The sequence below is a fragment of the Portunus trituberculatus genome, chromosome 19 (genome assembly GCF_017591435.1).
Source record: "Portunus trituberculatus isolate SZX2019 chromosome 19, ASM1759143v1, whole genome shotgun sequence".
In the NCBI taxonomy this organism is placed as follows: domain Eukaryota; kingdom Metazoa; phylum Arthropoda; class Malacostraca; order Decapoda; family Portunidae; genus Portunus; species Portunus trituberculatus.
This window is the reverse complement of record NC_059273.1, coordinates 12,938,929-12,961,851: the sequence shown is the minus strand read 5'-3', so window position 1 is coordinate 12,961,851 and position 22,923 is coordinate 12,938,929. Positions and strand designations below refer to the sequence as shown.

At 46.4% G+C, this 22,923-nt stretch overlaps 1 protein-coding gene across 5 annotated transcripts in view; it reads right to left on the bottom strand.

Annotated features, from left to right (window-relative positions):
• LOC123506372 (plexin-B-like) overlaps positions 1-22,923 on the bottom strand; it is a 409,390-nt gene that overhangs the window by 27,562 nt on the left and 358,905 nt on the right. For all 5 annotated transcript variants that reach the window (XM_045258439.1, XM_045258441.1, XM_045258442.1 and 2 more), the window contains exons 9-11: positions 9,552-9,824; positions 8,033-9,236; positions 6,449-6,591 (exon numbers count right to left, since the gene is read on the bottom strand). In XM_045258439.1, the coding sequence (XP_045114374.1) occupies positions 6,449-6,591; positions 8,033-9,236; positions 9,552-9,824 (1,620 nt within the window). The remainder of the gene's footprint in view (positions 1-6,448; positions 6,592-8,032; positions 9,237-9,551; positions 9,825-22,923) is intronic.

Genomic DNA, 22,923 nt, shown 5'->3' with positions numbered 1-22,923 from the left:
TAAACAATAATGAGAGGTGAGGTTTAGTGTTTCATAGCCTCGTGAAGCTTCGAAACACCCAACGCTGCTCCTCTCCCTCTCTTATGAAGCCTCGGAAACATATGGTCTTGAAATGCGGAGAAAAGGGAGAGCAGGGAGAGAGAAAGAGGGAGAGTAAAGGGAGGGGAGGGGAAGGAGAGGGGAACAATGAGCGTATTTTGATGAAAGAAATGGGAGAAATGGCCAGCGACAGAGAGAGAGAGAGAGAGAGAGAGAGAGAGAGAGAGAGAGAGAGAGAGAGAGAGAGAGAGAGAGAATCATCCTCTGTCTCTTCTCCTCCGAACACGCATTACAGATGTCATTAATATTTTATCTCCTCCCCCTGCTCTCTCTCTCTCTCTCTCTCTCTCTCTCTCTCTCAAACATAGACAGAAGGAAGCCACTGGTCTTCGTCTCTCCAGCAAATTATGAAGAAGAGAGACTATGAATATTCAGTGATCAGACTCTGGCCGTCTTAAGTACTAGGGAGGGAGAGGGAGAGGGAGAGGGAGAGGGAGAGGGTGAGAGAGAAGGGAGGAATAAGTTAGGTTAGGTGACATAGTGATGGTGATGATGGCTATGGGAGAGAGAGAGAGAGAGAGAGAGAGAGAGAGAGAGAGAGAGAGAGAGAGAGAGAGAGAGAGAGAGAGAGAGAGAGAGAGAGAGAGAGAGAGAGAGAGAGAGAGAGAAATGAAAAATGAGGGAGGGAGAAGGAATGAAGGAAAAGTAACTGCTGTGTGTGTGTGTGTGTGTGTGTGTGACTAATTAATTCCATCACCCTCTCAAAGGAATCAAGAAGCGGGTGGAGGGAGTGAAGGGAGGGAGAGGGGACATGGATAAAGGGAGAGTGTGTGGGGGGAGGAGCAACCACATGCACCCCCCCACAACAGTAATAGGGTGACTGACACATCAAATTAGAAGCAAGAATACTGTGGCTTTGTTTTGTGTACTTCTTCCCACGCTGGCTGAGAAATAACAGACATAGAGACACACAGAAAAGAAATGGTGTGCTTTCTTCCACATAGTATATAAATAACAAGGTTTTCTTTCAAATTGATGAGAAAAACTGCTACCATACTTTCATACAAAAAAAAATATATAACATGTTTTCTTTTGCATTGACGAGATTATTTGTTCAGTAATAAGTTACTTTCAAATAAGTAAGAAAAGCGTTAGTTTTCTTCACCACATAACAAAAATAACACGGTTTCTTTCAAATAGAAGAGGAAACATGTTAATCTTCCGCACAGTATAGAAATAACACAATTTCTTTCATATTGAAGAACAAATTATCATTTTTTTTCATAAACAATAAAAATAATCCCAGTATTCTTTCTAAATAACGAAGAAAGTATCAATCTTCCGTAAAATAGACCAGAAGGTGTCACCACCACCACCACCACCACCACCTGACACCTTCACCCTCCCCAATTCGACAGGAAGGAGACAGAACATGCTAATAAAAGGCGACAACAAGCGTGTCTCACCTGCACTCATTATCACACCAGCTAATGAGACTGGGCTGATTGCGGGAAAGGGGAAGGAGGAGGAGGAGGAGGAGGAGGAGGAGGAGGAGGAGGAGGAGGAGGAGGAGGAGGGTTAAGTGGGTAGCCTTGCGTGTACCTTCAAAACAGGCAAAAGTAATCTTCTAATGTCCATCACAGACACGTTTCTTCCACTTCCTCCTCCTCCTCCTCCTCCTCTAACCCTAACAGTGACTATCTACGTATCCATCTATCTATATCCTGCTTATTACCTTTATCCCTTTTACTCCTCTCTCTATCTCTCTCTCTCTCTCTCTCTCTCTCTCTCTCTCTCTCTCTCTATTGCCTCTGACGCCCTCCTGTCTTATCAATTAAAGTGCATTGAGTCATTAGGACCCAATGTGCTGGCTGTAAACGTCCTTGTCGTTATCAATTTGTCAACACTTTTATCTCTTCCTTGTCTCCTTGTGCATGCGATTCGAACCCAGGCGAGAGAGAGAGAGAGAGAGAGAGAGAGAGAGAGAGAGAGAGAGAGAGAGAGAGAGAGAGAGAGAGAGAGAGAGAGAGAGAGAGAGAGAGAGAGAGAGAGAGAGAGAGAGAGAACGGGAACATGAAGTACAAAACGACACATGGGGAATACAAGAGAACACACATACACACACACACACACACACACACACACACACACACACACACACACACACACACACACACACACACACACACACACATACACACACAAGGAACTTCTAGATAGCAGGAGAAAAAAAAAGTGAGGACGAGAAAACACAAACATCAGACCACTTCCACTATTACTACCACCACCACCACCACCACTACCACCACGCCCATCTTGCATTATACATCCGCTTAGTAAAAGGAAAAAAAAAATATTACTAATGGAACTGTGTGTGAACCTTACGAGAGAGAAAAAAAAAACAATTGGTGTGATTTGAGGACATTAAAAATAAAATAATTATTCCTTTCTGTAAATTGTTTTAAAATTCAGCAGGAACTTAAGTAGATCACTGATATTCCGTTTACTAATGCAATATTCGTGTTTTGGAACGTTTCAGCGTCTCATCTCAGCTTATTTTAACAAATTTTAGAAGTTATTGCGGTTTTATGGAGTGTTTTTATAATTTTAGTAACAGTTTAATGGCGTTTCTGTACCATCATCAGCCATAACATTACTTCACACACACTTTTCTCGAAGTTATTAAGATTTTCACGCATTTCCATGATATTAATGAGAGTTTAACAACGATTCTTTACCCTTTAAGAGCAAAAATGTTTATCAACAGTATGCCAAAGATGAGACGAAGAAAACTATACGAATCATATGTGGCCTTTGAAAATAGCCTTTTTGAAACGCTCCGCGGCCTCTGAAAATAATTCATTGCAACTTTAATTTGACTCACAAAGATGAAGAGACCGACAACCCGACTAAAAACTTCTGACATTTGAAAATTATATGAGAGCCTAAAAATCAAACACTAGCGTCCTACAATAAGATAACTTAAGTAATTATTCGTTGCCTTTGAAAACATTTCTTGAGACCCTAAAATCCTTAACCCCTTCAGTACCATCACGTGTTTTCATATTTATTCTGCTTACTATTTGGTAATTTTATAGCGCTTCAGATACTTACGTTACGATTAGAATACTGAAGACTCTAGCCATTAATCTTCTGACCTCAGTATACCCTTTCTAATCTAAATAAAATCGTCCAATCATACCCAAAACTCATGATAAATAATGCGTTCTAGTACTGAGGGGTTAAAAGCGGCTTTCCCAAGGAAGGGCGTTGACAGATGGGAATCAAGCTCTCCATCTCTCAGCCTTCGCTTGCAATCACGCTGCCTCTGACACCCGCCCTGCGCTATCACCCGCCAAATGGATTCTGGGTGTAGCTGTAAGATAGGGCCCTCGTTAACTACACACCCCCCCGCACTTCCCACTCCCTCCCTCCACACCCATGCTCTGTCTTCTCTCCGTCTTATACTATAGGCGTGAGGGCGTGAGGTAATAAGGCCTTGGGAGGAGAGTGTGGGTGTGCCTATGAGCTAAGAGACAACCGTGTGTGTGTGTGTGTGTGTGTGTGTGTGTGTGTGTGTGTGTGTGTGTGTGTGTGTGTGTGTGTGTGTGTGTGTGTGTGTGTGTGTGGTCCAGAGCGATAGACGGACACATGTTGGTTAGTCTACAGGGCACAATCACTCTCACAAAAAAGGCAAAGAAGTGAGGTTTTATTACATTAAGTGGAATGCAAACCAGGGGACGATTAATGGACGTGGCATTAACTTCCCTCCATCCGCAGCTCCACCTCGTTCATCTCCACTCTTCTCTCAACCCTCTGACTTCTCTTTCTCTTCTCACTCTGTCTCATTCTCTTCCCAATCCACCTTCCCTCCTTTACTTCTCTCACTGTCTCCACTTGTTTCCAATCCACTTCTTTCCTTCCCTCTATCTTTACTTGTTCCTAATCCTCTTCCATCGTTCAATCACTTCCATTTGCACCCTCTGCCAAGCGTCCACACTCTCCCATCTTACTCCCACCATCTCACGTCCTCAAAGAAGGAGGGAGATAAAGAGGCAGGGAACAAGATAGAAAGGAGAAGAAGAAAGGAGAGATGCAGAGAGGACAAGAGAGAAGATAAAAAGTTCCGTCAGTGTTAAGGAGAAAGAGGGAGAGGTAAGTAAAAAGAAGGCAAGGGAAAAAGGAGAACAAGCAGAGAAGAGATACGGAAGATAGCAGAGAACTTCCTATAATTTTTCGGAGAAGGAAGAACAGGCAGAGTTAAAGGGCTCCCTGTGAATGCTATGAAGAAGAGACATAGCGCACATGCAAGGTGCGCAGAGAGGCATTGCTATTAACCAATCAAACTATCTCTTCTTGACATATTTATCCTGAAAACAGCTGTTGGTTCCTCGCATCCACCACCACCGCCACCCAGGGTCTGTCGCGAGGGTCTGCCGGATGCTATCGCTCCTCGAAGGCACTCAGGGAAGAGCATTAGCCGGGCCTGCTCATTCTCACCTCGAGTGTCGAAGATAACCCAGCCAGTAATGGTCTGCTCCACCTACATCCTCGCGCACCTCAAACCAACTGGCCTCCTGTACCCCTTTCCTCCCCATCCTCCTCCTAGCTCCTTCTCAGGCACGGGGCGGTGACAGGCACGTCCAAGGCTCACGTGCATGGACCGGCCACTAGTCAGGCAGCTCTGGCCCACATTAGCGCTCACTGATAACACATTGCCTGTCACTCCTCCCCGCAGACGGCTCTTACGCTCATGATAGATACTTTTTTCCTGTGCTTGTTAATTAGAAGTGAATAAAAGTGCAAGGAGGTGTGCTGACTCGAGCCGCTACAGGTGCTGACGGAGGGAGGGTGCTGAGTGCTGATGAGGGTAAACCTAGACTGACCTTGCGAGCGGATCTTATTTTTTTTCATCTCTCTCTTTCTCTCTCTCTCTCTCTCTCTCTCCCCCTTCGTTTCTTAAATTCTTCCCCCATTATCCTCTCCTGTCCCGTCTTTAGTATATCAGGATGTTAAGAAGAGTTGAATATGCACGTAAGAAGTTAAGGAAAGAGGATTTGTTGTGCTTTTTCTCTCATTCCTCTGATCTTCCTCCTTCGTGTTTCTTTAATGCCACTTCTCGTCTCCTTCCTCTCTATGCGTGTTGTAATTCATAATGTTGAGAGTATTGGAGATTAGGCAAAGCAGATATGTACCTCTTTATTCTCTTTTACTTTCACCTCTTTGTCTTCTATCGTTTCCTCTTTATTAGCTCTCTTTTTATCCCTACATCTTTGCTTTCTTTTATGTCCTTTCTGGTCTTTTTTCTTTATCTCTACCTGTGTTTTTTTATCGCTTAAATCTCACTTCTTTTTCACTTTCTTATTTTTTTTTAATTATAGCGTCTGGATCTAGAAAAAAAAGAAGTTAAAAAAAGGAACGAAAGATAATCACTCAAGGAACAGAATTCATCACTAACTTTCTCTTCCCATTCAGTATCAAAATTCTACTCAACTCCCTTTCCTTTCCTTCCTTCTATCACTACCATCACCACCTACCACCACCACCACCACCACCACCGCCTACCACCACCATCAACACCTACCACCACCCAACACCACCCTTTTTACCGCAGACCAAACACCCCATCTCTTTCTCCCCCTTCCCCCTTCCTCCACCACCTCCACTACCACTATCCTCCCCGCTGCCCCAACCCCCACCACCACCACCACCACGTTCATCATCACATAATCCCCAGTTCTACATTTCTGGATTGCTAACTCCCCTCTTTCCCCCCCCTACTCCAGCAGTCCCTGAATATGCATGTCTGCCTTTCCTTCCCCCCTTTCCCCTCCCTCTTCCTCTCTCTCCCTGTCCCACCACCTCTGACTAATGGCGTAGTTTTAATCTGGGGTTCACCATGATGGATGCTGCAGGAGATTCCTCACGCCCCTGCCATTGTCCCCCTCTCCCCCTTTCCCCTTTCCCCCCTTTCCCCTAATGCACCCTCCAGCACCCCCAGTTCACCCTCTATCTCCCTGCAGCCTCCCATCACCCTCATCTACCCCTACTCTTAAACTAATGTCACCCTTATCTCTCTCTCTCTCTCTCTCTCTCTCTCTGCATTATGAGGGGAAAATGAGGGATATGGGAAGAATTAACAAGTTTATAAGAGCAAGCAATGTAAAAAGTGAAGGACATGATTGGTAAACTGTCTTACTTACTCATCTTACTTAAGAAAAAGTAAAACAGGAAAAAGAGGCTCATTTCTTGCGATGAAAGCTGAATAGTTAAGGATAAGGGCGTGTTACTCTTTCAAACACCAAGTAAAAAAAAATGTAATGAAACCAGCAAAACATTAGAACTAGGATACAAAAACACTATCAAATCTAAACAGCGAAGGATACCAAACACAAGAATTACCACTCACTTTCGGGTCCTGCAGGATGGGATGGTCAGCCACGCCGGGGAAGAACACTTTCATCACGTAGGTGCGGTGGTCCAGGGTGGGGATGCCAGAAGACTCCAGGTCCGCCGTCAGGTCCGTCATGTCCGTTTGGAGCTCCGCGAAGGCTGGAAGGGAGAGGCGGTGAGTGGGAGAAAGAGAGGGAGAGGGAGAAGAAGGAGAAGGAGAATGACAAGGAAAAGAAGGAGAGGGAAAAGCAAAGGGAAAGGAAGCGTTAAGAAAAGGTCTAAGTGTAAGGTAGAGTTAGGAAAAATATAGGAGAAAAGAAGTGCGAAAGTAGTGGAGTAGTGTGGAGGAGAGAGGTGACTGAGGGAAGGGTTAGGGAAAGGGAGAGGAAAAGAAGAAAAAAGAGAGAAGAGGAGAAGGAAAAGTAAAACTGTCAAAAAAATCATTGAAGAAAGCGAGAAAATCACTGAGAAAGAAAGAGGAAGAGGGGGACGAGAAGAAAGAATGGGAGAGGAAGGGAGGATGCAGTGAAGAGATGGGGGAGGGAAGGTCCGGGGAGATAGGAGGGAGGGTGTTTGAGGGAGTTGGGGTGAAGATCGGGTACTCTAATACATCATGGGCATAAAATATAGGGAAAAAAAAGTCACCATCGTGTCGGCAGTATTTCAGGAGGACAATAACCCTGGCGTGGTGGCGGCGCCGGGACCCGCCACCACCACCACTGCCACCGTCACCACTGCCGCCGCCTCCTCGTTTGTGCCGCCGATTCAAAGCCACGCAGGGAACAAAGTGAATCTTGCAAAGTGAATCTCGACCATCAAGCTGAGCGCCGCCGCCTCGCGATGGACCCTGATGACCACCTGTACCCAACTGGCTCTCCCTTGTTGTAAGTATCTCTGAATCTGACCCGTGTTAAGTCATTAATCTCTCTCTCTCTCTCTCTCTCTCTCTCTCTCTCTCTCTCTCTCTCTCTCTCGGTAGATAACGTGCCTTCTCGTTGGTAGTCGCTGTCACTGACTCGCTCCCTGGTTCCTCCACACCACAACGAGTGACCTTCGGCCCCTCAGAGCGACGCGTTAATGTCTTCTATTAGCAACTCGCTCCTCCTCCCAACCTGCAATCACCCCGCCCCCCACAGCTGCGCCCGGGCTCAGCGGGATAATTGGTGGAGCGAAACTGTTGACCAAGACAACACTGACCTCCACCACCATCACCACCACCACTGTTTCCATCTCCTCCGTCTCCTCTCTGTACGGCCCTTCCACATCCCCCTCTCCGTCCACACGCCGTCCATCACGCATAAAACAGGACGTCCCACTCAGGTGCGTGCGAGGCGCAGGGGCGGCGGCGGGTTACTTTAACGGGCGTGTTGACACAACCCCCAATTAGCAGTGGGTGGGTGGGCGGGTGGGCAGACAGGGGCGGGGACAGTCATGCCTCCGTCTCGAGTCGCAATACAAGCCCGGGGTGCGGCCAGGGGGCGGGCGCACTGATACACTCGTGATACACTCACTCTGCTGTCAGTTTACTACGCCCTTCACACCTCGGAGACCGCAGCGCCACACCTGTACACCTGCCCCGCCACGGAGGAAGACCACTCACCTTGCTTACACTCGGTGCGCACGTGACTCTCCAGGCTGTCCATCTGCAGTTGCATCAGCTTGTATACCCGCTCTGCCTGCGAGGACTTGCGGCGGTACACGGCCAGCACCACGAACGACGCCAGCACCAGGAAGAGGGCGCCGCCAGCCAGACCCGCGATACCCTCGGGGGTGAGGGGGAAGCGTCTGTGCCGCTCGTAGCGCAGGACTCCCAAGGGGAAGCGCAGGTACTGACCCACGTGCACCACCACCAGGGGCAGCTGCTCGGGGGTATACAAGCCGCGCTCATCGGTGGGCTCAGGCTGCATCTCCGGGGGCGTGCACACCAGCTGCGTCATGGCCAGGGAGGTCACGTTGCAGATAGCGGTACCGATGGTCACCCGCACGTCACTCTCGTCGGCGGCGTCGTTGATGTGCTCGCCCTCCACCACCAGAGTGTCGCCCTTGTACAGCTTGACGCCGTGGGGGAAGGTGTAATACACGGGATCCGGCAGGTAGGTGAGGCGGGAACGCACGTTGGGGAAGTGCTGGCGCAGATGCATCACCGACGCCACGCCGTCCATCAGGAAGCCCACGTCCACGGCCACCTCGTCCCCATCGTGGTCGCGTCTACGTGGCGACCGCTGGATCTTGTGAGATCTCCTGCTTCGGCTCCTTCGGCGGCGACGTAGATTGTCCTGTGCCTCCAGGATAGCCAGCACGGCGTCGCGGTCAAGGGGCGGCGAAGGACACTCCATTTGGTCAGCATTGAGAACGCGGCAGGCGGAGGAGTTGAGAACACGTTCAAACAGATTGACAGTGATGCGCGGAGCCTGAATGGCGTCCAGATGAGTGCCGTGGACGGTGACGAGGCGGCCGCCGCTCCATGGACTCCGCAGCGGCTTGAGCTCGAGGACTCTGGGATCAGGCGTAAAGACAAAGGGCGAGGCGAGAGAGCGGCGCGCTCCATCCACCATCACAGTGAGTATCCGCACCGTGGCCGGCAGTCCATCGCCCTCCTTGCCGCCCTCCCAAGACCCAGACGCCCGCGAGGTGACGCACACCAAGCGGTGCGACGACGACTGCGTCTTGTTGACAACACACGGCAGGCCGTCCAGCTCCGCTGACACGTGGGAGCCCACGTTGAGAAAGCGGCCGCTGATGGACAGCACTGTGCCGCCAGACACCGGCCCGCGCGTCGGCCACACGCCCGTCACGCTCACGTTCTGCAGGGGGCAGACACAGGAGTGAGTCAAGACATTGCTTCTGGAGAGCAACTAACAGGAGTATTAGTGAGGGACAATGAGAACTGTTGACATTGGCACCTGTCAGTCTGAAGACTGCCAAAGAAGGGATAATGAAATATAAGGAACAACAGGGAGCTGGCAATAAGGAAACAACATAATAGTCAATGGCATTTGTTGTGATGGCAAACACTCAAAATTCAAATTCTCTAACGTCTATTAATAGCAAAAATAGTTTTAGTCCAACCTGAAAAAAATATTAACATTCCTCAAATCACACAAGGGAGGCGCACTCACTGTGTAGGTGAACTTGACGGTGGAGCGCGTGGTGCCGGCGGGCGTAGTGACCCTGACGGGGAACTGCAAGTCATTGCCGCTGTGTGTTCCGTGAGTGAGGGGCGCCGGGCCCGTGAGACAGGTGATCTTGACGGACACTCGGTAGTCATGGACATGGCACGGCACGTCCCCGATGAAGACGTTGTTCTTCACGTCCTCCTCCCGCAGGCCCAGGTTGCTGCCCTCAATGGTGACCAGCGTGCCGCCCTCCAGAGGGCCTGCCAGCGGCTGAATCTGCAACAAGAGAGAGATATACTAAGGTTAGCTATCAGGGTACCGCCACACTCTCGCCAAACACTCCCACCATGCTTGTTCTCACCAGAAGCACAGTTTCTCTCATCACTATCACCATCACTGCCACCACCACCAGTGTTTGCTTCTCTCCCTGGCATGTTCCTCTGACACGTGGAAATATGAAATGTCTGGTTTCCCTTTTTTCCCCATTCTCCAACATCCCTTCTTCAGCATTTTCAAGGAGCCGTCCAGCGCGCCGCCTCCCCACCCACCCCTAAGGCTCCATCACTCAAAAGCTTGACAGATGGCGTAAGAACACTAGATTGCTTTTCGTTGCGTCATCGTCTGTGTTCCGGGAAGCAGGTTTCCTATTGGCTAGGCAAAAACCCGGCGAACCAATCAACTCGCAAGGGCGGCCCATGCGTCATCGTGTGTATTCCTGACGCGGCAACCATCACGGGCAGTAGACAAAACAAATGGACCAATCATGAAGGGCTTCCATACGTCATCATCGGTATTCCTGTCACCTGGCTTCGTTCCCGCGCCCTCGACACCTGGAATTACGCCGGCGGGAATGGGAATGGGATGTGAGCTGGCGGGGGGGGACAGGGCGGGGTTTGGGGGGAAACGGTGCAGAACAATGGGAGTGAGATGAGATCTTTGATACACTTGAGGGAGACAGATGAGAGACAACCTCCTGTGATACCAACAATTAAGGGTGGCAGAGAGAGAGAGAGAGAGAGAGAGAGAGAGAGAGAGAGAGAGAGAGAGAGAGAGAGAGAGAGAGAGAGAGAGAGAGAGAGAGAGAGAGTGGAACCATGTGTGCTTTGAGGTCCGAGGGGTCTTCAAGCGCACGGGTTCGAATCCTGTCCACGGTCCGAGTGTAGGTTGGGCTTCCTCACTCGGGGCAATGGTTTCCTAGCGGGTGTGCTTTGAGAGAGGAGGTGCCCCAAAAAGTATCCCCTTCAGCCCATAAATTCCCGTGAAAAGCCCACATGGTATAAAAAAGAGAGAGAGAGAGAGAGAGAGAGAGAGAGAGAGAGAGAGAGAGAGAGAGAGAGAGAGAGAGAGAGAGAGAAGAGGGTCACGGGGATCACTTGAACACAACCCTAACACTTCCCATCACTACTTTCATCAAATCAATTTCCTCTAAGTAATCAGATACAAACCTACAACCACCTCTGTCACCGCCCCTCTCCCCGCCCCTTGCTCCTCTCACCGTCCCTCTCATTCCCTCCAGTGGCACGATAAATAACCCCATGACTCTCCCAGCACTTCCTCACGGGCTTGGCTGAGCAGGGCTGACGTAGAGGCGTGAGTGGATAACAGGCAATGGTTCCGTCAGCCTTTCAGTGGCGCTCTTGGAGAAAGGGGGAGTAGTCAGCATAAAAGAGGAGGAGGAGGAGGAGGAGGAGGAAGGAAAAGAAAAAGATTTTTTTTTATTATTATCTTCATCATTAGTAATAGTTGTTATTGTAAAAGAAAAAAAATATGACTACAGTGAATTAAAAAAAAAGATGATAGGAGGAGGAGGAGAAGGAGAAGGAGGAGGAAAAGAAAAAAAATAATAATAATGAGAAGAAGAACAAGAACAAGGAGGAGGAAGGAGGAGGAGGAGGAACATGAAGGGGAGCATGTTATGGCATTCATAGAGTGGAACTAAAGGAAATCCAATAATCATTTAATATATTTTCCAAGGAACTGAAGATAATTACGGTTAAACAATACCCTTCGTCCATTTCTACGGCAGTTAAGGACGTGGTGATTACATGAAGGCATATTTTCGCCCTTATCCACTTATTCCTCAAGACTCAGTTATGTAGCTTCTAGTGTACTTGTGCCTTCCATCCCTGCATTCTTTAACCTCTTCAGTACCATGACACGTTTCCATATTCATTCTGCTTACTATTAGTTGATTTCATAAAGCTTCAGAGACTTATGTAGGTATGAAAATAGTGAAGATTCTGACCATTAATCTTCTGACATCCATAAACCGTTCCTAATGTAAATAAAATCGTCTAATCATACCCAAACTCATGGTAAAAATGCGTCCTAGTACAAAATGGTTAAGTATTTCCATCAAGCACGTCTGTTCCTTAACTATTACTATCACTACAAAATGTACTATTTCTTTTATTGCAGTACTCGTCGTTATAATTGCATACTTTAGCAGAACTTGATGAAACAGAGCTAAAGAAAGAGAGGAAAAAGAAACAGAACTCGATGGAACAGGACAAAAGAAGGAAAGAGAGAAAATAAATAAGCAAAACTGCGTGGAACCGAACGAAAGAAAGGAAGGGAGAGAGAGAAGAAAATAAACAGAACTGGATGGAATAGAATGGAAGAAAGAAAGAGGAAAAAAATAAGCAAAACTGGTGATGGAACAGAACATATGAAAGAAAGGGATGCAAAAAAAAAAAAAAAAAGCGAGCAAAATTTGATGGAAGAGAACGAAAGAGAAAGAAAAAACATGATATAACAACACTAATATACGTTTCTATTAACCAAGTGAACAATTTGAAAACAAGGAAATACCACGAACGAGAAAAAAAGAGGAAAAAAGACAAAAAGACAAAACCCTCGACATTACAACCACATTTTGTTTACCGCGCCAGACAAAAATGTAATGAAAAAAGAATAAAAACCCCCACTCGCACAAAGTAAACGGGAAATGATTACAAGGAGAAAATAATAACGCACACAAGTTTCCTACAATGACTAGCTTCGTGTTACTCATAAATAGACCATTTTCGTCACAAAGAAAACGCGGCAGGGGACCCATTATTTCTCTTTTTTTTTCCCCCTCCCTCAGTCCCTCACCTGCTCCTTCCCACCACGCTCCGCCCCCCTCCAAAGACTTTCCCCTTCCTTCTCTCCCTTCCTTCCCTCCCTCCCTTACTTCCCTCATTTTGACGATGATAGAAAGGAGGGAAAAAAGAGGGAAGAAAAAGAGGATTGTGGGAATCTATCAACTATATAGAAACTTTTGTATGTGTGTCTGTCTGTCTGTGTGTTTGTCTCTATCTCTGTCTGTATATATATATATATATATATATATATATATATATATATATATATATATATATATATATATATATATATATATATATATATATATATATATATATGTGTGTGTGTGTGTGTCTGTATGGGAATGTATGTGCCTCTCTTTGTCCGTTTGTGTGTGTGTCTTTACGTCTGTCTGTCTGTCTGTCTGTGCTTGATGAGTTATAGGTATTGGCAACATTTAAGAGGCCTTTCCGGTGACGAGGACAGACGAGTGGTGGAAAATCTAGCATGCTTTGCATTTGTCCTCTTATTTCCTCTCCTCGGCCTCGCGTTGGCGTTGAGTTACGGTGCCATTAAGGGAGGAGGAGGAGGAGGAGGAGGAGGAGGAGGAGGAGGAGGAGCTTTTCACTTCCATTTCCTCTTCCTCTCTTCCACTTTTCCCTCTTTCATGTATTGTTTCTGTTTTAATTCTTGTTCTTGTTATTCTCCTCACTTTCCTCATCTTGGTGTTCCCTTTCCTCCTTCTCTTCCTGGTTAATAATTCTACAACTTTTTTTCTCTTCCCGCTATTATTTCTTTTCTCTTCATTTATACAACATCTATCTATTTTAGTTCTTTCACTGCTTCTTCTTCCTCATCTTTCTTCTTCTTCTTCTCCTCCTCCTCCTCCTCCTCCTCCTCCTCCTCCTCCTCCTCCTCCTCCTCCTCCTCCTCCTCCTCCTCCTCCTCCTCCTCCTCCTCCTCCTCCTCCTCCTCCTGTCACCCAAGGCCACATAAACGCATATCTAAGCGCATGTTGGTGAAGGAAAACAAAAGATGCAGTAAGGAATCTTTAAGAGGAGCTGAAGTTTTGTACCAGCATATTGTTTCTCCTCTTCTTCTTCCTCATCTTCCTTCTCCTTCTCTTCTTCCCTCAGCGAAAGTCATTTTTCATCCTCTGGCTCTTACAGAAGATGGTTTGATAAATCTCTCTCTCTCTCTCTCTCTCTCTCTCTCTCTCTCTCTCTCTCTCTCAAGCACTCACATTTGTCTGACTGCCGTCACACACACACACGCACACACACACACACACACACACACACACACACACACACACACACACACACACACACACACACACACAGCCAAAACAATAACAAGGGAGACGCTAAAAACAAATCGACAGTAAAGTCATAAATAATTCCTCTTCATTCACGCTCCACATCTTCCAGGAAAGAGAGAGAGAGAGAGAGAGAGAGAGAGAGAGAGAGAGAGAGAGAGAGAGAGAGAGAGAGAGAGAGAGAGAGAGAGAGAGAGAGAGAGAGAGAGAGAGAGAGAGAGAGAGAGAGAGGCAAAGAAAAATCTATATATACACCTATCCGCAATTCCCAAAAAGCACCAAACCTTTCCTACCACTTAATATCAGAAGGAACCTTGAAAATTTGCAGCACTACGCCTTGTCCCCTTCCACCTTACCCCTTACCCTCTCTTCCCCTCTAGAACCAGCAGGAGAGGCACAGCAATCATCATTAGCGGGAAGTCGCCTCCGCTAGTGCCCCTCCCGTCGCTCCCGCCACTCAGCCCACACTATAACACTTTCCGCCTCTGTAATTTCCAATATGAAGGTCTCTCTCGGGGTTGACAGGGCGTGAGTGATACTTCCCTTGGGAGGAGGAGAAGGGAGGAGGAGGAGGAGGAGGAGGAGGATAGAGAGTAGAAGACATGACGTGGGGTGGTGAGTGGGCGATTCGAAGAGTTAGATGATGGAAAGGTTGCAGAGGGACAGTCTTGAAGGCTCATGGGAGGGTAGGGTGTGAGACTCCTAAGGGAAAACATGATGGGACGTGTTTGGATGCAGTGGTGAGGCGATGGAGGGATTCAAGTGGAGGTGAGGACGCTTGCATCGTACAGGGATTGCCACGTGTTGGGCTGGCTGTTGCTATGACACGCACTGGTGAGTATTAGAGGTAAGAGGAAGGAGTGAGTTTATAGAGGTTAATAACTTAGTACTGGATAAAAGTGAGGGAGAAAGATGGATAATTGAAATAACACAAAGTAAGAAACCTAAGGAAGAAGAGCAGGACGGAAGAATAGCTGGAAGAAGATGCTAAGGGAGGATGGAGTGGAGTGATGACGAGGAAGAAGGGAAGGAAGAGAAAAAAAAATCACAATAAAAAGGGGATAGGAAATGGGAGAAAATGAGAAAAAAGATGATAGAATGAAGTGGAGATGACGTTAAGGAAGAACATGAAAAGAACAAAACAGGAAACACAAACAAGATGAAATGATGTAAAAAGATAAAACTTAGGAAGAAGAGATAAGAGAAAAAACACAAGGAGAAGGAGAGGAAATTAAGAAATAAGCGAAGGAAACAAGCAAAACAGAGGGAGGAGGAGAAGGAGGAGGAGGATGAAAGGATTGTAAGCGCCTCACGTACTGCAGATGACGTGGAGACTTGAGGGAGGAGGATTCGCATGCCTGGGGGAGGGTGTGGGAGATGGCACCGCGTCTCCCATATTAAGGCAGTGTAGAAAAACCTCTCAGAAGGTGCCAAGCCACAACGAGCCATGGAATTATGCACGCCTTGACCACCGCGGCCTTACAAAGTTCAGAGGCTCCTGAGACTACACAGAGGCGAGACAGATGAGAGAGAGACGTGTGGAGAGACAGAGATAGGAGATGAATAGGATAGATGAGACTGAAGGTTCTGATAAGCAGGACAGGACATAGGGATGATTTGGGTGATGAGAGATAAGGAAAGGTCACACAGATAAGAAAAAAACAGGGAAAAGAAAAAGAGATGAAGGAGATATAGGAACAACATAAATGAGGAAATTTGAAAGAAACATATAGCAGAAACCTGGAAAAAAGAAATAAAGAATTCAAATATTGGTAGATAGGATTAAACACCAAAGCAAGAGGCGTCGGAAAGAGAAAAATATGAAGAGAAATAACCAAGAAGAAAGAACCTTGGCGAGAGATAGCAAAGACTCTAGGAAGACGAGCCAAGTTAATAAAGGGGACGAGGAAGGGTCGGTCTAATGACGAGACAAAGACTATGAAGCAAGGAGTATAGGGAGTGTTGGAGACAATTGGGAGTGAGGCGCTGCGGTGACAGGGAGTTGGAGGGAGTTGGAGGGAGAGAGGACCACACACCTGTAAATAGTGTGGTGGGCGGGTTTACCTCAGGCAGTGGGTGGTGACTTTTATCGCGGCAAGGAGGGGGAGGTGAAGAGACGGCGCCACACACTAATGAGTCTTGTCAACCGCTACTGCCGCTGCCACCACCACCACAACCACCGCCGCCACCGCCACGACCACTAACCACGCCTATTAAACCTCACCACTACGACTATACTCTTCACCGCCTGACATGACTTGTACGACCACCAGCACTCCACAAACACCTATCAATCAGCACCACCCACTCATCCACTCATCCGCTCACCCACACGCACACCGTCACTTCCTTAGCAACACGGAAAAATAAAATACCAACATTACCACAACTATTAACACACACACACTCTCTCTCTCTCTCTCTCTCTCTCTCTCTCTATAAACGTAATCCATATGAATCCACGCTGTCCAGCCGCTTTTGTGTACAGGAAGGGAGGAGAGAGAGAGAGAGAGAGAGAGAGAGAGAGAGAGAGAGAGAGAGAGAGAGAGAGAGAGAGAGAGAGAGAGAGAGACCTCGAGAAATCCGCCAGCTCGCCCCTTTATTCAGACAAGGCACACAAGGAGGGAAGCAGAGACGCAGAGAGGAAGAGGGGAGGCAACGGGAGGCTGATGGAGCAAGTGGATAGAGAAATGAATGATTGTAGGTGTTTCTGGTCCCTGTTCTCCCCTACACACGTGAATACAGACCACAGTGAAGCGAGTAAATGATGATAAAAGGGCCACGTGGTCTTCTGAGAGCAGTTATGACGGTCTGCCAGAGAGAGAGGGACAGAAAGTGATGGAGAAACAGAGTATGTGGAAATTAAAGGGTGTGTTTTAGGAATGCAAAACGCACCCTCGGTATTTCATTGGTAAAGGTGAAAGGTTGTGTTGCGGCACCATGTAAAAAGTAGAGAGAGAGAGAGAGAGAGAGAGAGAGAGAGAGAGAGAGAGAGAGAGAGAGAGAGAGAGAGAGAGAGAGAGAGAGAGAGAGAGAGAGAGAGAGAGAGAGAGAGAGAGAGAGAGAGAGAAGGTCGGATAAACGGGATGAGGGAAAGAGGGAAAGAGGATTAAGAAATGCGTAGTCAAATGAATTACGAAAGACTGGATTGCACAAACACACACAGACACACACACACACACACACACACGAACGAGTGATGAAACTGATGGAATGCCTGTCAGAGAGAGATAGATAGATAGATAGATAGAGAGAGAGAGAGAGAGAGAGAGAGAGAGAGAGAGAGAGAGAGAGAGAGAGAGAGAGAGAGAGAGAGAGAGAGAGAATAAACAAACAGCCAACCAGCCACCTCGCGTCCTCCCGTCACATTCCACAAGTTAGAAAGGCAAAGTGTGTTAATGTAAAGGTGTGAGATTACCCAGGTGAGAGAGAGAGAGAGAGAGAGAGAGAGAGAGAGAGAGAGAGAGAGAGAGAGAGAGAAACATTCCTTTAGTACAATATCTCAATTGTAATGGGTTTCTCATCCACCTTAGTACAAAACCCCTCTCTCTCTCTCTCTCTCTCTCTCTCTCTCTCTCTCTCTCTCCTTAACGAGGGCAACGGCAGGAGATGGAAGCAAGACGAGGACCTGCGATTCAAGGGAGAGAGAGAGAGAGAGAGAGAGAGAGAGAGAGAGAGAGAGAGAGAGAGAGAGAGAGAGAGAGAGAGAGAGAGAGGAGAGAAAAGGAGAGAGAGGGGGGAGAGAAAAGGAGAGAGGAGGGAGAGGAGGTGAGGGTTCCGGATGAATGCTTCGCTGAGTGTATGGTAATGTAAAGGGTGAGGGAGAGTGAGTGAGAGAGGGAGGAAGGGAGGGAGGTAAGCGGGAGGAATGGAGAAGGAGGAAGGGAAGTAATGACGCTTTAGGGACTGTATGAGAGAGAGAGAGAGAGAGAGAGAGAGAGAGAGAGAGAGAGAGAGAGAGAGAGAGAGAGAGAGAGAGAGAGAGAGAGAGAGAAAGAAAGCAATAAATTAATAAACAAGATTGAGTAATGATACAAAAGAGAGAGAGAGAGAGAGAGAGAGAGAGAGAGAGAGAGAGAGAGAGAGAGAGAGAGAGAGAGAGAGAGAGAGAGAGAGAGAGAGAGAGAGAGAGAGAGAACAGGGTGGATGAAGACGCCTGATAAATGAGGAGGTAGGAGGAATGATAAAGGAGGGAGATGAGGAGAATAGGATTACCTCAAGCCAGGAGACTAAGGGGAAGCCGATGAAGGATGATGGAGGAGGAGGAGGAGGAGGAGGAGGAGGAGGAGGAGGAGGAGGAGAAAGAGAAGGAGGAGGAGAGCGGATGGATACTGTGAAATGCATAGGAAGTAGAAATGAGAGAGAGAGAGAGAGAGAGAGAGAGAGAGAGAGAGAGAGAGAGAGAGAGAGAGAGAGAGAGAGAGAGAGAGAGCATCGTCATCACAACTATCATCTCATCTCCTTACTCTTCCTCCTCGTCCTCCTTTTCTTCATCCAGCTCCATCACTTCCTCCACTTCCTCCTCCTGATCCTCCTCCTCCTCCTCCTCCTCCTCCTCCTCCTCCTCCTCCTCCTCCTCTTCTTCTTCCTCACCTTTACCATACAATTCAAATATTCATGAATCCGGAACGCTTTATCCACGACTCACTCACTTATTCAACGCAAATCCCCCACTACCATATCTCCCCTTCCCTCTTCCCCTCTCCTACCCCCCATTACCCCCCATCACCCCGAGGCCCACCTATGGCGCCCCATCCATCACCCCAACTCGGCCCCTTCACCGTTAGAGGGTCACCAACTGTCCCTTCACTTCAACACTAACCTTATAAAGATATTTTTACCGCCTGAATGATAACCTCTCTCTCTCTCTCTCTCTCTCTCTCTCTCTCTCTCTCTCTCTCTTTCTGTTATGACGTCCATTTCCTTTTTTCAAGTCATAATGGGTTTCTCTTTTCCTCCTCCTTCTCTTCTTCCTCCTACTCTCCATCATTATTTTTCTATTTCTTTTTTCCTATTTCTTCTTCTTCTTCCCCATTATCCTCTTTTAGTTTTCTTTTTCTACTAGGTCTCGTTTTCTTTTCTTCTTCATCTTCATTGTTTGTTTATTTTGTTTTTATTATTCTTCATTCCCTCCTTCTTTCTATTATTATCCTGAATTTTTTAAATTTCTATTTATTTTTTTATTCCTCTTTCCATTATTTCAAATTCTCTTCTTCATTTTTCTCCTCCTTCTCTTTCCTTCGTTAACTTTCTATATGCTTTCTTTCTTTCTTTTTTCTTCTTCTTCTTTTTCATCATCTTCCTCTTCTTCTTTTTCCTCTTTTTAGTCTGACGTCAAGGAAATTACTAAAACTTTTCTTTCCTTGTTCAATTTACATTTTTCTATTATTTCTTTTCTATTTACGACACAGACAGAATATTTACTAATTTCCCGTCATTGTTCGCATCATTACTCTCCCTCCCTCTCTCTCTCTCTCTCTCTCTCTCTCTCTCTCTCTCTCTCTCTCTCTCTCTCTCTTCCACCTTTCACCATGCCTCTCTTTCCTCAGCCGTCACTGTCCCCTCACTCCCTCTCACTCTCCCTCACGCACTCACTCATTCGTGTCCTCCAAGAATTTACATGTCCGATCGCCTCTCGTAAAGATATCTCTACTGTGTCTCTATTTGCGTGAGTGAGTGAGGGAGTGAGTGTGTTTTGCAATTGTTCTCAGTATGACGTGTTTTTTTTCATGATTGTGATTTTGTTCGTCTCTCTCTCTCTCTCTCTCTCTCTCTCTCTCTCTCTCTCTATCTACCCGCAGTTTCTTTTTTCCTCCTCCCTCAGCATCTTGTGTTTTTTCTCTCCATCTCCTGATCCTTCTCTGCCTACTCTCCTTATCTCCCTGAATAATCTCACTCCCTCCTTCCTTTCCTCCCCTATATGTCCCTCCATATATAAGGATCCCTCTCTCTCTCTCTCTCTCTCTCTCTCTCTCTCTCTCTCTCTCTCTCTCTCTCTCTCTCTCTCTCTCTCTCTCTCTCCTCTCTCTCTCTCTCTCTCTCTCTCTCTCTCTCTCTCTCTCTCTCTCTCAATCTCTCTCTCTCTCTCTCTCTCTCATTACTGACACAAAAATTAATGTTAACTGTGTTCTCTCTCTGATTCAGGAATGTCAAATGAATCTCTCTCTCTCTCTCTCTCTCTCTCTCTCTCTCTCTCATCGCAACTCTGCAATCAATATTAGATATCTAACAAATACACCAACAAGCAAACAACAACAATAGCCCCACTACCGTCACCACCACCACTAACAACAACAACAACAATATAAAAAACAACAAAAATAATAACAATAACATTAATAACAATAATAATGAGGCGCACATCTGCATAAAATGACTGCAACGTTCTCTTAATCAGTGCTGTCACATTTTTACTGGCTAGGGGACACTGGAGAGGGAAGGGGAGGGGTGGGAAGGGTAGAGGGAGAGAGCGGAGAGAGAGAGGGGAGAGGGGAGAGAGAGGGAGACAAAAGTATAGTACGTGTATACCCTTTAATAGTCACTGCTGTGTGTGTGTGTGTGTGTGTGTGTGTGTGTGTGTGTGTGTGTGTGTGTGTGTGTGTGTGTGTACTCTAACTGCCTACTTTACTGTTTATCATATTTCCTTATTATTTTTCTCTATCTTCTTTTTCCTTCTTTTCTGTCTTCTTTTCATTATTTTCTGTCTATTTCGCTTATTTTGTCTTCTTTATTTTCTTTTTCTTCCGTAGTCTATTTCATTATTTCGTTTCCACTTCTTTCTTTTTATAGACTGGTTTAATTTCCCATGTCTTCATTTGTCTTCATTTGCATTTATCTCTTTTTTCCTTTTCCTTTGAGTATACAAGTCATTCCTTTCTTTTTCTCTTTTCCTTTTTTTTCTGGCTGTTATTTTTAATGTATTTTCTCTTCTTTTTTCTTCCATCTCTCATGTTATCTTCATGTGCTTGAATAACTTCTACATATACCTTCCTTCCATTTTTTTTCCTTCTCTTTTTACTTTCCTTTCTTATTGAACTACTTTCCTCTTCCTCTCTAACTCTTCCGTCTATCAGTACCTCTTCCTCTTACTGACTTTTACTAAGACGTCTCTACTTAAAACTCTTCTTTATTTAGTTTTTCTTTTTCTCCTAAACCTCCTTTTTTTCTCTTATATTTTCTTTCTCTTTTACTCTTTAACTATTACGTCTATCATAACCTCTTCCTTTTATTAACTCTTCTGTACCCAAAACCTCTTCTTCATTTTCCTCCTCCTCCTCCTCCTCCTCCTCCTCCTCCTCCTCCTCCTCCTCCTCCTCCTCGTCTTCCGCTCTGCTTGTGGCGTAGTTTTGTGGATTATCAAATTAATTCAGCAATCAGAGATGAAAAATGGGCCATAACTGTGGGGGGAATAAGGGTTATTATGCCCCGTGTAGAGGGAGGGGAGGGGAGGGAAGGGGAAGAGAGAGAGAGGAAGAGGGAAAGGGAGGGAGAGAGGGAGCGGGAAGGACGAAGATAATCGGGATGTGTTATGAAGGAATGAGAGGAAAGGCGGAATTAATTTGAGGTTATGAGCGAATGAAACTCAATATTAGATAAGAATTGAGGACATTTTCTTGCGGACTCGTCGTGTTCTCAGCTACTCAGATCCTCTCACTCACTCATTCACTATCTCTCTCTCTCACTATCCCCTCACGCACTCTCCCTTCACCCTTTCGTGTACCCCGTCATCATCACCCATTAAAGGCCCTTTCTTTATTCACTCCCATTCTTAACTTGCACTTCTAGCGTCAACACGAACTGTCACACAAACACACAGACACACACACACAGACACACACACACACACACACACACACACACACACACACACACACACACACACACACACACATTTGTGGACTCTGTAATTATTGTAATGTCCAAATTTTCGCCTCATCGCTCTTACCACAGTCTCTCTCTCTCTCTCTCTCTCTCTCTCTCTCTCTCTCTCTCTCTCTCTCTCTCTCTCTCTCTCGAAGAATTTCATTAAGGCTTGCCATCTTCGCCAAGACATTATGCACACATTAACTTGTTCATTTCCAAGTTTCTGCGGCAAATGTGGTGTGTGTGTGTGCTTTCTAGGGATTGCGTGTTGCCGCCACCGTAGTAGTAGTAGTAGTAGTGGTAGTGGTAGTAGTAGTAGTAGTAGTAGTAGTAGTAGTAGTAGTAGTAGTAGTAGTAGTAGTAGTAGCTGTTGTAGTAGTAGTAGTAGTAGCAGAAACAGCAGCTGAAAGAGAACAAGCATTACAGCGGGATGGACAGCGAGGCCCATGACAGATAAATAAAACCTGCCATAAATTTAACTCCCTTTTGGGCAGATCCTGTCAGCGCGAGGCTCCAGTGGGCTAGAGGCGTCATGTAATGTGCCACTTCACAATGAGGTACAGCCACCACCACCACCACCGCCACCAGCGACAAGTCTCCGCGGCGCCCTTTGGCAAGATAAGCAGCGCCTCGCCATAGATTAACACGCGCCCCTCGCCTGACGTGGATTTATGGCACAGAACGCGATGAAATTCAACAAATCAGAGTGAATAAATAAATAAATCATCGGTGTGTTCAGAACACAACAAACTTAATTTAGTGACAGTGAACGGATGAAAAATTTAATCATTCCGTGCAATGGTTGCTTTGGATAGAGACCCGCCACCAGCCGCCGCCACGCCGCCACCATCCGCTACCACCGCCGCCTAGCTGGACCAACACTCGCCCGCCGCCATGTTGGGCCAGCAATTGACTTTAATGGAGCGATTGTCTCTGCACTGCTGGCGTGAAATCCATCAAAAGTATTCATCACAAAAGACTGAAAGAGAACAGCTGTCGACAGCTGAGACAGAGAGAGAGAGATAAAAAGAAGAAAAAAAAAAAAAACTGAGTGGGCAACAAAGGAACTGTGGAAATATTTCAGTACATACGAATATAAAGATAAATACAATATGAATAAATCGATAT